The sequence below is a fragment of the Camelina sativa genome, chromosome 8 (assembly GCF_030686135.1).
Source record: "Camelina sativa cultivar CO46 ecotype springtype chromosome 8, ASM3068613v1".
In the NCBI taxonomy this organism is placed as follows: domain Eukaryota; kingdom Viridiplantae; phylum Streptophyta; class Magnoliopsida; order Brassicales; family Brassicaceae; genus Camelina; species Camelina sativa.
This window is the reverse complement of record NC_141887.1, coordinates 26,678,950-26,692,165: the sequence shown is the minus strand read 5'-3', so window position 1 is coordinate 26,692,165 and position 13,216 is coordinate 26,678,950. Positions and strand designations below refer to the sequence as shown.

At 37.3% G+C, this 13,216-nt stretch overlaps 3 protein-coding genes and 1 pseudogene across 5 annotated transcripts; 1 reads left to right on the top strand and 3 right to left on the bottom strand.

Moving 5' to 3' along the window:
- Positions 1–35: 35 nt before the first annotated feature.
- LOC104708311 (uncharacterized) lies at positions 36–2,704 on the bottom strand (annotated as a pseudogene). The gene is made up of 7 exons (XR_015564409.1): positions 2,565–2,704; positions 2,003–2,145; positions 1,827–1,886; positions 978–1,740; positions 772–892; positions 508–675; positions 36–415 (listed from the first exon to the last, which is right to left on the bottom strand). The product of XR_015564409.1 is annotated as an uncharacterized LOC104708311 (transcript).
- LOC104708312 (uncharacterized) lies at positions 2,394–4,206 on the top strand. The gene has a single exon (XM_010424856.3). It carries the CDS (start codon positions 2,877–2,879, stop codon positions 4,080–4,082), a length of 1,206 nt encoding a protein of 401 aa, XP_010423158.1. The 5' UTR covers positions 2,394–2,876; the 3' UTR covers positions 4,083–4,206.
- Positions 4,207–4,289: 83 nt separating this feature from the next.
- Positions 4,290–6,944, bottom strand: LOC104708313 (plant intracellular Ras-group-related LRR protein 7). 2 transcript variants are annotated; one of them, XR_015564410.1, is made up of 10 exons: positions 6,406–6,805; positions 6,079–6,148; positions 5,940–5,986; positions 5,672–5,780; positions 5,484–5,569; positions 5,314–5,404; positions 5,046–5,139; positions 4,864–4,950; positions 4,643–4,780; positions 4,290–4,556 (listed from the first exon to the last, which is right to left on the bottom strand). XR_015564410.1 is itself a non-coding variant. In XM_010424857.3 (10 exons), the coding sequence occupies exons 1-9, from the start codon at positions 6,505–6,507 to the stop codon at positions 4,670–4,672; spliced, it is 789 nt and encodes a 262-aa protein (XP_010423159.1). In that variant the 5' UTR covers positions 6,508–6,944; the 3' UTR covers positions 4,290–4,556; positions 4,643–4,669. The 2 variants fall into 2 exon arrangements, 1 of the variants encoding a protein (XP_010423159.1); XM_010424857.3 differs by having other exon boundaries at positions 5,046–5,131; positions 6,406–6,944.
- A 382-nt stretch (positions 6,945–7,326) lies between these two features.
- LOC104708310 (diacylglycerol kinase 1) lies at positions 7,327–11,709 on the bottom strand. The gene is made up of 8 exons (XM_010424855.3): positions 11,424–11,709; positions 9,669–11,076; positions 9,191–9,557; positions 8,769–8,845; positions 8,500–8,619; positions 8,265–8,429; positions 8,024–8,161; positions 7,327–7,881 (listed from the first exon to the last, which is right to left on the bottom strand). The coding sequence occupies exons 2-8, from the start codon at positions 9,936–9,938 to the stop codon at positions 7,732–7,734; spliced, it is 1,287 nt and encodes a 428-aa protein (XP_010423157.2). The 5' UTR covers positions 9,939–11,076; positions 11,424–11,709; the 3' UTR covers positions 7,327–7,731.
- Between the last annotated feature and the right edge of the window lie 1,507 nt (positions 11,710–13,216).

Below are 13,216 nucleotides of genomic sequence, written 5' to 3'. Positions count from 1 at the left end.
TTTTTGTTTTCTTTAGATAAAATATGATAAAGACATTTTGACTTGATATTCTTCTTTTAATTTATAAAGAGAGAAAGAATATAAGTTAAGCAAATTATGTACACTCAAATTAAGCCAATAAACATCAATCTCTAAAGCTATATATTCTTCTTAACCCACACATCTTTTGTTTGTGCGTCTAGACATTTCAAGCCTCTGGCTTTCTCTGACCATCCTGCCACCATTTCATGTGTATACAGATCACCAACCAAATGCGCATCCATCCATCCAAAGATAATGGATAAGACTCAGAAAATGTGAAGATAAAGGTTGAATGGTGTAATAAAAGCTAAACATCAAAGCTCAAGACTTTTTTTCATAACCCAGGTAGAGATAGCATCATAGTTGAAGAGGTCTTGTTTGTCTCTCTCTTGATCTTAACAACAGAGGAAAGAAAGCAATACTTAGATTCCATTTCCACATACTCGACCAAAAAAAAAACAAGGAAGCATATAACATAAGTAATACCTGTGCTTCTAGCTCGGCTATTCTCTGTAATGATGCTTGTTCTATGCACACACGGCGTTTGCGTTCCTCATCAAGCAAACATGTCATCTTATACCTTAACTCAGCCATTTCTTGCGTAAGGTCTTCTGCTTCTTCCTTCGCCTTCAGTTTCTCCTGTTTCAATTCTTCCTGCAAAATACCAGAAAATCGCAGGTGAAAACTAGTTGGACCACAATCTTTTCTACCAAAGACAGCAAGTAGAGTTCCAAAGTTTGTCAAAAGTACTTTGAGTTGCTTCACAAGATCTTCATGCTGCTGTGTCTGTTTCGCCATACCCTCCATTTCATCAATCAAATGCACATTCCGAGGAAGTTCTAGTTTCTTGATGATTGTATCGAAGCTTTTGCTGTGACACACAAAACAACATTATTAAGAACAGGGATTAGCTCAGTTTGGTGATGTAATAAAATAAGTCTTAAGCTGGAACTTACCGAACTTCATTGGACACTGGAAGCACATGGCTCAATTCAGCGAAGAAGCACCCTGCATTTAGAGGCTGTTCATCTTCACTTTCTAACCGTTCTTTAGTACTTTGAAAGAAATCCTGATACTCTTCTCAGAGGCGGTAAATTTCTCCCTCAGCTCTTCATTTTGCTTCTCAAAGTACTTGGCATTCTCTTGTGCCCTCTGAAACTGCAACTGGAACTCGTCGATTATTCCTTTTAATTGATCTTTTTCTTGGATACTTTCTTCTTGAATTTGCATTGCATCAACGAGTGCTTGCTCCAACGTTGTAATATCAAGCTTCATGCTTTCTATTTCGCACAAGGACTCTAATGTTAAGGATGAGATGGCCTCCTCCAGTTTCTCTATGGAAAGAGACGAACTCTGTAGCTCTGATTCTTTGTTCTCGAGGTCTTGTAACAACAACAAATGCTCGGATTTAGACATGCACAAATCCTCTCTCAAACAATTAACTTCTTCTTCCAAATTCCTTGATTCAGCTAATTTGAATTCAAGATCGTGCAGATGGTCATTGAGATAGTTCACTTCCTTGCTTCTGATAATCTACAAGGCGAAGAATAATAATATACGCTGAGAGTAATTAAATCAGAAAAATCTAACTCGCGTAGCTCAAAATTAGACATTACCAATTTCTTTATAGCAATTCAGCAACTCTTTCTCCATGGTCTGAATTCTTGCAGTGTCTTCTAAGCGAGATTCCGATAATGACTTTGTGCGGAGTTCCAACCTCTGTGGTAAAAGAGAAGATTAATGACCAAAAACTCAACCTTCCCTGAAATGCTCATATAAAAAAAAAAAAAGAAAGTAGAATTTACTCTGACTAATTCGATACTATGAGGCTGCGATTCTCTCAGCATGTCCTTCTCTTTCCTTAGCTGCCAAAAACAAATCAAATAGCACAAAAGAATAAAAAAAACTTCATCAATCTAAGAGAGTCATTACAATAAATATGTGAGTCCAACTTTCACTAAGATAAGTAAGTACAAAATACCTCCCTGCGCCTTGTCCCAATCTGCAGAAGCTCTTCAACATCAAACGAGTTCTCACAATCACTTCTAGAACTACATGCCGAGCTACTGCTTCCCGAGAAACTTCCCGAGCTACTCGACATTAAAAAAAAAACAGTAATTGCCACTGCCAAGGCAATGAATGAATCATTAGCAACATGAACCTATTACAACTAACTTGACACGAATCCAAGCCCTAAATCAAAATTAGACTAACGTTGAGCTTATCTTTCCATAAAAATCAAAATTACGCTATAATAATTAAAAAAAAAAAAAAAAAAAAAACTTCAACAGGTAAATGAGAAATTAGAGAAACGTCAACTTCACAAGTCAAATTATTCGCTAAAATTAGATGAAAGGCGCCTCTTTACTCGATTCCTTTGAAGTAATTGGGGAAAACAAAACTATACATACATACATACCACTTAGATATAGCCAATTTCAACAAACGAATGATATAATAGCAACCCAGGAAAAAAAAATTTGATGAGCGTACATACATACATACATATACACACGAATACGAAAGCAAAAGCAAACGTTTACCTCCGCAGCGCAATTCCTCCCTGAGATTATTCCGACGACGAATTTGATCGGAGTTTTTTTGAATTTGATGATCCTCCCAATTTATTTTTGACTCTCTCGGTTTCTTCGAAACGATGCCAGACTAGACAAGTAAAGATGACCCTCCCTGCTTTGTTTTTTTTTTTTTTTAATTTTAAATTAAAAATAAAAGAGAACCGGGTCAATCCGGTTTAGTCGGGTCGGGTTGATTCGGGTGGGTTAAAAAAATCCCAAAACTAAAGAAGTGTCATCTGTCATCTGGGAGAGATAAGAGTGAAGCAAGTTATTATAGTCATGGCGGTCGCAATACCACCTCTAGCGAGGCTCGTCTTCCTCACCAAACCAATTGCAAGAGGAATCTTCACTTTACAACCTAAGAAGAATCATCGGAAACCCATCTTCGTCTTCTCTCTCCACCAGACTTTTTCTTCTCCGCTAACAACTACTCTCACCTCCTCCAAAGATGATGAGCAGCAGCAAAAACTCTCCTTCACCATCAACTACCTTATCGACTCATGTGGTTTATCTCCAGATTCAGCCACCTTAGCTTCTCGCAAACTCTTACTAGATTCACCAGAACGACCCAACACGGTTATAAACCTTCTCCGTAACCACGGTTTCACAGCTTCACAGATCTCAACTCTCGTCAAGAAACGTCCCGTTCTCTTATTAGCCAATGCTGAATCAGTCCTCCTCCCGAAACTCAGTTTCTTCCTCTCAATCGGCGTCTCTAAATCTCTACTTGCTCGAACCTTAGCTTCTGATCCAACAATCTTGACTAGATCTCTCGTTAACCAGCTTATCCCTTCTTATAATTTCCTCAAAAGCGTTCTTGATTCCGACGAGAAGATCGTGGCGGCGCTAAGGAGGACCACTTGGGTTTTCTTGGAGGATCATACCAAGAATCTTGTACCTAACATCAACTACATGACCGAGACTGGTGTTCCTGAGAATTGTATTAAGCTGCTTCTCACGCATTTCCCTGAAGCTGTGATGCAAAAGAGCCACGAGTTTCAATCTATTGCTAAGCAAGCTCGAGACATGGGTTTCAATCCTCAAAAGTCAACCTTTGTGTTGGCGATTCACGCTCTTTCTGGTAAAGGAAACAAATCTATATGGGACAAATGCTTTGAGGTTTACCAGAGATGGGATTGGTCGGAAGATGATATCATGTGCGCTTTCAAGAAGCATCCGCATTGTATGATGTTGTCTGAGAGGAAGATCAATAGGACCATGGAGTTTTTCGTGAATGAGATGAATTTGGAGCCTAGGTCGATCGCTCAGTGTCCTGTGGTGTTGTTCTTTAGTCTTGAGAAGAGGATTATCCCGAGGTGTTCGGTTGCTAAGGTGTTGGTATCGAAAGGGCTTGTGAAGGAGGATTGGAGCTTGACTTCGTTGTTGGTTCCAGTGGAGAAAGTGTTCTTGGAGAAGCTCGTCTTCAAGTACGAAGAGGAGTTGCCTGAGTTGATGGATGTGTATCAAGGATGCACCAAACTCTGAGCTTTTTTGTTTCTGACTGTTTCCGTTGTCAAATCTCTCATATGCTCAGAGACACGAATCTTTGTGAAAAGAGTGTAGTGTGATCCAATTTTGCTAGTTAACAGATTGATCAGTTACAATTTCATATGTTCAATTATGTTATAAGAGCAAACGCAAACTCACAATTGAGACATATGTAGTGTTTTAAAGACAGAACAGTAAACAGGCTTGTAGAATTGTCTCTGCAATATGAGGGCAAAAGGCAAGAATCGATTTGCCTATATGTTTTGTATACACACACGCACACAGATACATATATACACACACATACACGCCTTGATATATATATGTACGTACATGCGTGAATGCGTATGTGTTCATAAAAATTTGAGTCAGAGTGACAGAGATTCTAAATCTTCATGAAGAGAGATAGAAAGAGAGTTTTACAACAATATATCTTACACAAAACGATGACCCTCAATTCATCGATCCAACCTGAAAAAACGAATCTTTCATTATCAGTGAAGATTCAATACATAGAGACAAATACCAAATCTATCTTATATTCTGAATGAACTTACGAAAGAAGAAGATGTTGAAGACAAGATTCATTTATCAACGCCTACATCAAGTGCTTTAGAGCCCATCATCACATTCGAATCGATTTGCTTGTCAAATTTCTTCTTTCTCCTCTCTTCAAATTCTTGGTATCCTTCCATCTATCCATATATATATATGACGTTATGTCACAAGACACAATTCAAATAACTGTAGATAGTGTTCATCGAGGTTATTGACTTACCATCTGAAACTGATCCATGGAAATGGGATTGTTATGCAAAGAAAGATTTTGCAGACTCTTGCAATGTATCAGCAACCCATCTGGTATCTGCAAAACCATTAGTGTTACAGATTTCACAGGAAGAAGACAGAACCCGAAAAAGGTAAACGGATGATTGAACAAATCACATTTCGATTATCTACCTGGTTCACTTGATTATTGTCTAAGCAAAGCGACTTTAACTGAGTCAGGTTGCAGAGTGATGCAGGAAGCTGTTCAACAACGTTATCTGCAAGGCTATCCCAAATCACGATTAAGATTGGAGAAGAGACAACCAGAAAAAAAAAGAAAACAGCAAAACGTCATAGAAAAAAAACATATCTATTTGTTACCCAAAGATTTAGAAATCACCAAACAAACAAATGAGGGTTCGAAGGAAGCGGAATCTAAAAGGTGAAGATAGAAACATACCATTAGCCTGTATTTCTTCTAAAGAAGCACAGCTCCCTACTGATTCAGGAAGGGATTTCAATCTGTTATTTGAGACATTCAACAGCACTAGCTGCATTTGATAAGAGAATGCAAAAATGATTATTTCTGGCAGATGCTTAAGCTAGGATTTGGTAAATGAAGTCACTTACATTGCGCAAACTACCAATAGTATCAGGCAAGTAAATGAGCATATTTCTTGAGATTGATAGTTGTTCAAGCCTTACCAACTGACCCACTGGACAACAAACAAGTGAATATAACCTTAATAAAGATTAAAAAAAAATTGTTTTGAATGGACAAATAGAGTATAGTTGTAAACAAAGAGAATTATTCTTACATTCATCAGGCAAACAGCTGATGCGGTTGCCATCAAGCATCAAAACTTTGAGAGATTGAAGTTTCCCTAGATTCCCTGGAAGGCGCTCAACTAGATTATCAGCTATTAACTGTCAAAGTTCATTATTATGGGAAATTGTCAAAATCCACAGCAAGTACCAGCAAGCATTGTATTGAATCGAAAGAAATAGTATTATCACAGCTCAATAATAGCTAATACAAATGCACCAAGAAACGATGAATTGAAGAGAGAGGCAAAGTACTCTCACCAGACGCTGCATATTGATTAACTTGCTGATTTCTCCAGGTACATCAGCTGCATAAAATGGTCAAAAACCCAACCAAGTCCATCAACTAAGTCCATATCAATCAGAAATTATAAAGAGAAAGAAAAGCAGAAGCCAATACCGATCTTATTGTGAGTTAGATCGAGTGTTCGCACTGCTCTCTCCATATCAATCACTTCATCAGGAAACGTCTGCTCAACAAAACCAAAACAGGACAAGAGATGATAATCAAAACCCCCTAAACGAGAAACCCTAACCAAATTCATAACTCAACCAACAAAAGTTTGGTGCTTTTTCGTCTAATCAATAAAAAAAAAAAAAAAAAACCCTCTTTTAATCATGGCAAACAAGAGACCAAACCCAACACAGAGAAAAATCTCTACAATTTCATATGAATACCAAAAAAAAAAAAAAAAAGTTTAATCATATCGAAATTTTCCAGCTTTACCTTCAATTTGGAGTCGCGGAGACCAACAATGCCGGTAGATCGCCACCGCGATATCCGATTAGCCTTAGAACCTCCAGCTGTATTGCTCGCGCAACACCCCATTCTTTTTCTTTTGTGATTCTTCGCCGATCGTCGTCGCAGTAGCTTTTTCTTTTTCTTTTTCTTTTGAATAGATGATTATATAATAAGAAATGATTGAAGAAAATCTCCAAACCCAGAAAGTTTCAAAAGGAATCTGATTAGCTAAAAAGATATCAAACTTTTTTGGTCAAAAACTATTCGTGAATGTTTGGTTTTTGAGGTTTAGGTGAGGGTCAAGGTCTCTCTCTCTCTCTCTCTCTCTCTCTCTCGCGGGTATATAGGTAAATTAAAAATATGAATTGGAAACTCCAAGACCGGTAGGTAAAAAAAAACTCAAATACTAACTCTTATTACATCGATCCTCGACGACTTCCACCTCGCCCAAGGCTCAATTTTTTTCGAGTCAATCAATTTTGTTCCTCGAGTTAAACCAAAGACTCAATTTTGAAGAAAACCTTAATTTTGTCTCTAGTCTTGAATCTCTTAAATCATTCCAGAAATTCCCTAAATCTGCTCTCATGATTTTGTATAACAAGATATTTTTAACAACAACCAAATTTTATAAAGTTAAATAGAGCCCTAACATTGACAAGAAGATTATATTACAAGAAGTCTCCTTTGTTTGGTTTTTTTCGTTTAACCCCTTCCTCAAGTAACTGCAGGCTTATGTGGCACTGATCCAATGGAATGGTCGAGCAACACAATTATTCTTCCGATTTTAAGTCCACAATCAATAAATCAAATTTAGACCGGAAAACAGATTTCATATGAATAGCCAAAATGCGTTGTCGCAAGTTAAGAACAGACTTCATCTAAAAACATACATACAACTACACATGATTCTCCTAAAAATTATATTGATATATAAAAAGAACCCATCGAAAGACAAAGATCAATAATTTAACAAGCTTTGTATCAGTTTCATTCATGTGAAACTTGACACTACACTATCACAGCAACACCCAAAAATCTTGGAACCAGAATCCATTTTTTGGTTCCTTTTTCTTTTTTTTCCCCTAATATCACACAGAACCCGCTTTTTCATGACGCGGATTTCGATCTCCAAAACTATCTAACGCTCCTTAGTTAGACAGTTGTACAAGTACGAGATATGTAAAATACACATATTTTGTAAACATTCTGACGACACAAACAAGTCAATAACTAACCACTGATAGTTGATTGGCTGTTGTCTTGACGATGGAAGGTTTTTTTGTCTTTTGTCTTTTCATTGTTTACTCTGTTTTAGGTTAGCCGTAGAGCCATTTCTTGAAGCAGTGTTCGTTTCTGTGAAGCGTTTATCACTTGATTGGTTTCTGCATTCTCTAGAACATCTGTGATTATAGCCGCTGCATGACCCAGTGGCTCCTCCGCAGCTCTCTTTAGCATGAAAGCCTGTTGCAAGTGAGGATAAGCGAGAGAAAAATATCAGTTTAGCAAAAACAAATGTTTCGAGCTTTTGGCAGAGTTATGGGAAAACAAAAGACTACTCTATCCAATCTAAAAGCTTAGTTAGGGAAGAAGTGGAGTGAAGAACCTGGCCATGGTGAGATATGTTTAAGGTACATGGTTGCTGAAACCAAGGTTCTCCATCAATTTGCACAGGTAACGGCGCACAAAGTTGTATCTTGACTGATTGCCCCTGAGCTAGCCTTCTCGCACGAGACAACCCCACCTGAAAGGTGTGAAAAAAAAAAAGAAAAAAAAAATCAATTGATCTTAGTATGCAAGGTTAGCAGTCAGATGTGTCTACAGATCAGATAGAATGCAAATATAACCTGAAGCTTTCCAAGGTGCCATGTTCCAGATATACTCACGACTTCCACTATCTTGTCGTGCATTGATTGTGGATCAAAGTTTTCATATGTTTCATCTTCGTTCTGCCATAAATCCACCCCTCCCATGTAACTCCCAATGTTTGCAACAAGTATTCCTTCCGCATCCTTCAAAAATTTTAGCATATAGAAGTTAGAGCATTAATCGGATTCTGTCTGCAAGGTATCTGTGACTCACCTCAGGAACCTCGATGTCAACACCATCCACCTCAACGCGAACTTGCCAAGGGAAATCTTCGAATGTTCTGTCCATTATACTCCTTGCACCTTCTCTGGCATAGAGGACTTTGTTCATAAACTGCACATGGAGACCATACAAATATCAGTTTCATGGACTAAATATTAACAATACATCTTCTCTACAATATATGTCAGTTATATCAAATGTAGAAATACAGTTGTCTAAGGTTATATCAAAATTTTATCAATTCATGTTTATTTGGTTACCTGGCTATAAAATCTCTCTGGATTCTCCTCCCGTAGATTGTGAATCTCAAGGGCGACCTTCGCATCACACCCGACCCCTGTTAACATTAGCCACAATTATAAGCTATGGGTTTCAAGATAGCAGTCATATCATTTACAAAGATAGTAATATACACAACGGAAATGGTTCAAACTAGCCCTCATGAAGAGAGTCTACATAATAATACAATTTCAATTATATAGATTTGAAACGCAAATTGCCATGTTAACTGCAAATATTTTTAACCCAGAGATGAGTCCTCATAATAGTATTATGTACGGGAAAAATGTTGCAAACAGAACTAAAGGACTCTGGAACTGAGATCAGATAGGTTGAGTACACCTAGAGGTTTTGAAAGCAAAGCTTCGAAGTTATTCACTTAGAGGTTTTGAGTTTAACTGACCTATATAATTGTTCATATATTTTGGCGGCTGAAGTTGCTTTCCTTGTTGATTCGAAATCGATACTTTCCAACGATCAAGAACAGTGACTGCAGCATGCTCTATGTTCTGTAATACTGTAGACAAGCCTCCTTGTCTCTCAACAGAGCCCAAACCACCACCCCAATTTAATACTCGGGATAGATCATTCCCGGTTCCGGCAGGCAGGATAGCAACTGCAGGAGGAGAGACGAAATTCTGCTTCTCTATTGCATCTAATACCCAACCAGCAGTGCCATCTCCACCACAAACAAGAACTCTAAAGTGAGGAACCTTCCTGAAGAGGAAAAGTCCCACTTCTGGTCCCTGCACAGAACTCAATTCACAAACCTGCAAGAAAATCGCTCCACCAATAAACTTCAAGACCATAGATTATGAAAATGCATCGGAAATGTCCACAGATATAAGTCTGTAACAAGTTTTGCAGGCAGCATACTCTACCTGCACGGGATTCAGAAGAAGATGAAGGCGTTGACGAAGGGAATCACCTCGTTGAGCACCGCTCTTTTTATTAATAAAAACCAACAACGGTCTTGCATCTGAAGGCAAATCAGTGAGTTCATACTTAAGTTTCGACCTTAGCGCATGATATTCCTTCTGACCAAGAGACCCGCTTCTCTTAACACTGGGCTTCTTTTCCAGCTTGCCATTGCTATCACTGTCCCCGTGAGAAGAATCACCATTCATAACACTGATAGTATTTTCAAGCATGGCATGGGAGCCATTAACAACAGGTGGGCCTGTATCAGCTGTGCTCTCTGTCGATCATCGCAATTGCTACCACTATTACCCGTGTCAGCTGAACTTTCATTAGCTTGCTTGTATTTTTTGCTTTGACTCCTGATGCTGGCAAGGGCGGTTGATGCAAGTTCATTAGCACCATGCGTGATTGAGCTCAGAAATCCTCCAGAGGGATTCCGTGTCAATTCCTTAACGTAGAGAGGGCACAATATCAACCTTCTAAGCGGGCCTAAATCACAAATGTCACCAGTTTCATTCGACATGTTACTGTGACAGTCAACATGCACAAGACGTTGACACCACAAGCAGCACCATATAGGAGAGCCCCCAAGAAAGGAGCTACTACATGACTCGTCGCAGTAGCTACAAAACGAGGAGTCATCAGGCTGATCAGCACCTTCTGTCCAGCGCACTGCCCACTGGTGCACCACATGCTCATATCCAGTCATGGAGACACATTTGCAATCTTTAGCCGCACTTGAAGAACAGTTAAAATGGGCAGCTGCTCCACAGATTGCGCACCTGTGGAAAACACTTTCTGAAGCTACAATTGCCTGAGATGGCGACATGGACTTGAAACATACACAACAGTTGAAGTTCTTGGCACGAGATATAGGGTCGGTTTCCCAGCTATGAGGAGCAACAGGAACCTTATGTCGTGCCTTTGGGTTTTTCTTTGATCTGGCAATGGCTTTCGTCCAACTTAAGTTGATATTTCTTCGCCATTGAAAAGCTGTGTAGGCGATGGTCAAAATACCAACAAGGGCAGCAACAAAACAAGAGAACATTAAACCACGAGACTCAACCGATTCAGATGGATTCTTGCAGTTCCAATTAGGAAAAAACATCCCCAGTTCTCCATCGTCATCCATGTTGCAACCCTACAAGTATGAAAATTCCTGACTAGAAGAAGCCCCCCCACAAGATTCCTGTCTTGGTCAGGTCCACAGACAGGTCATCAAAAGATCTTCTTCAAACTCCATTTCCTCATCATCCATCAAAATCTTGATACACTAACAAGCTATCTCGCAGACGACAACAATCACACTTTTAACAATAGAAGACAAACTCTTCTGCCCCAGTCCAGCAAAATAAAATAAAAAGGTACCTGTCATCCAACCATATAAAACGTTAAAAGAGAATCGTTTTCATAAGAAACATTGCATCACAGATGCACCAATGTTATAAAACAAAAAAAGTACTACTAGATATATATATATATATAATTCTCTCTTTGCTCAGATTCTAGACTTAAGTAATTGTAATATTGATAAAATATCAAACTCGAGCTCGAGTGAAAAAATCAAACTCAGGATCACAAAATTCCAAAATCCTCCAATTAAAAAAGTGGACATAGACTGCGAAGATCCAATGGAAATAATAAAAATATATATATAATCTACAATATTAAAAAAAAAAAAAAAGGGGGGGGGGGGGGGGCAGAGAAACCCTAACCTCCAAAAGCGAGAGAAGAAGAAGAAGAAGAAGAAGTAAGAGATGATCAAATAAGAGAGAAATCGAGCAAGCCGATGAGATGCGCGATGCGAAGGAAGACCAAAATCCAGAAGAATCGTGAGCCACCAAGCACGAAGCTAAAAAAAAATTCCCCAAAATCAAAATTTGTTTCTTTTCTTTTCTTTTCTTTTGTGTTGTTTTTGAGAAAAAAAGCAGATGCTCAATCTCTCTTTTAGAAAGAGATGGGTTTTTTTTTATAATCAAATCTATTGTATCCGTTTTACACGGCTCGGCCACGTCGGATAATTGATGAATCTCTAGTTTCAGGTAGCCACGTGGCCTAATCCTTTTTTGTCGGCAAAGGGCCCAGGCCCATTATTTTGATGACACGGTTTCGGAAATTACTTCAGCATGGATGACATTGACCCACTTAACAAACAATTATAATTATTTCCTTTTTTTATTTATAAATAAAGAAAAAATTGTCCAAATCTGGAATTTGTGGCATGGCATCCAAGGTGTGATATTTTTTTTTGGTAAATGTTGGAATAAATCAATAAAAAAAAGGAAAAAAGAAGAAGAAGACTAAAAAAAAAGGAAAACTTAAAAATACACAATGTATATGTACTTGTACATAAAATTATCAAATTGTTACGATTGGCATGACTTTGACAAGTATATATGTCAATGTCAGTTTTCTGCTGTGCTCAAACTTTAGGTCATGTTTGTCTTACTCGATTTAACCTAGTTAAAAAATACGGGATCCTCCTAAGTCCTAAACATGCATTTTTCCCATGGTTGGTAAATAGTAATACGTGTTTTATCGAGTAGTACTGCAGTGCAGCGTTACCACTCGCATTTACAAGTTATGATTTATATTTTAGAATTTAAGATAAATAATAGATACTGAATGTTACTTCCTTTGTATCACAATAGATGATGTTTTACTATTTTTACATAAATTAAAAAAAAACATTTAATATTTAGTAAGAAATGTATTATTTATTTATAATAAGATATTTTATAATTATTAACTAATAGTATTTTATCAAATTTTTAAATTCTCATATAATGGTTTTTGAAATTTACAATTTTCTTAACATTAATTGATAAAAATATATAAAAAAACATTTTTTGTGATTAAAAAAATACTAGAAAATCATAAAAAAGAGTTTTTGGTTTATAGATTTTAGAATTTAAGTCATAAATTGCACAAAATTGCTCTAATAAATATAAGTCACGATGGTTTTATGACTTTTTTCTTCATCCCGCTATCATTATCTGGTTCAATATGCAACATGTCCATCTCAAATATCGACACGGCTGCCTAATTATCATCATTTTCCGAAACCCAAGTTATATAAACCATAAAATCAGGTCAAAGAAAATGTATCAACACGATTTTATTCCGTTATTTTATATATGAAATTGATCGATCTTCTTATATCAACCTATTTTTACTTTTTTAACTGAAAACAGATGCGACTTGTAGAAACATGTATGGGAAATGGTCTAAAGTAATTCTTCACAATATGAACTCCACATGAGTTTCGACTAAATTTTGATTGCTAATAAATAGACATATATATGGTTGACCAAAAAAAAAAAAAAAAAACACCCTCTTGTTATTACAAACATATGACATAGTCTAGATGTCCCTTCAAAAACGGACACTTCGAGTTCAGCTATATACTAGTAGATACTAGATACTATATGATTTTGCAAATCTAAATAGATACTAGTATATGATTTTGAAAATTTGAACTGAACCAGTGTGTTCCTTTCCAACACTT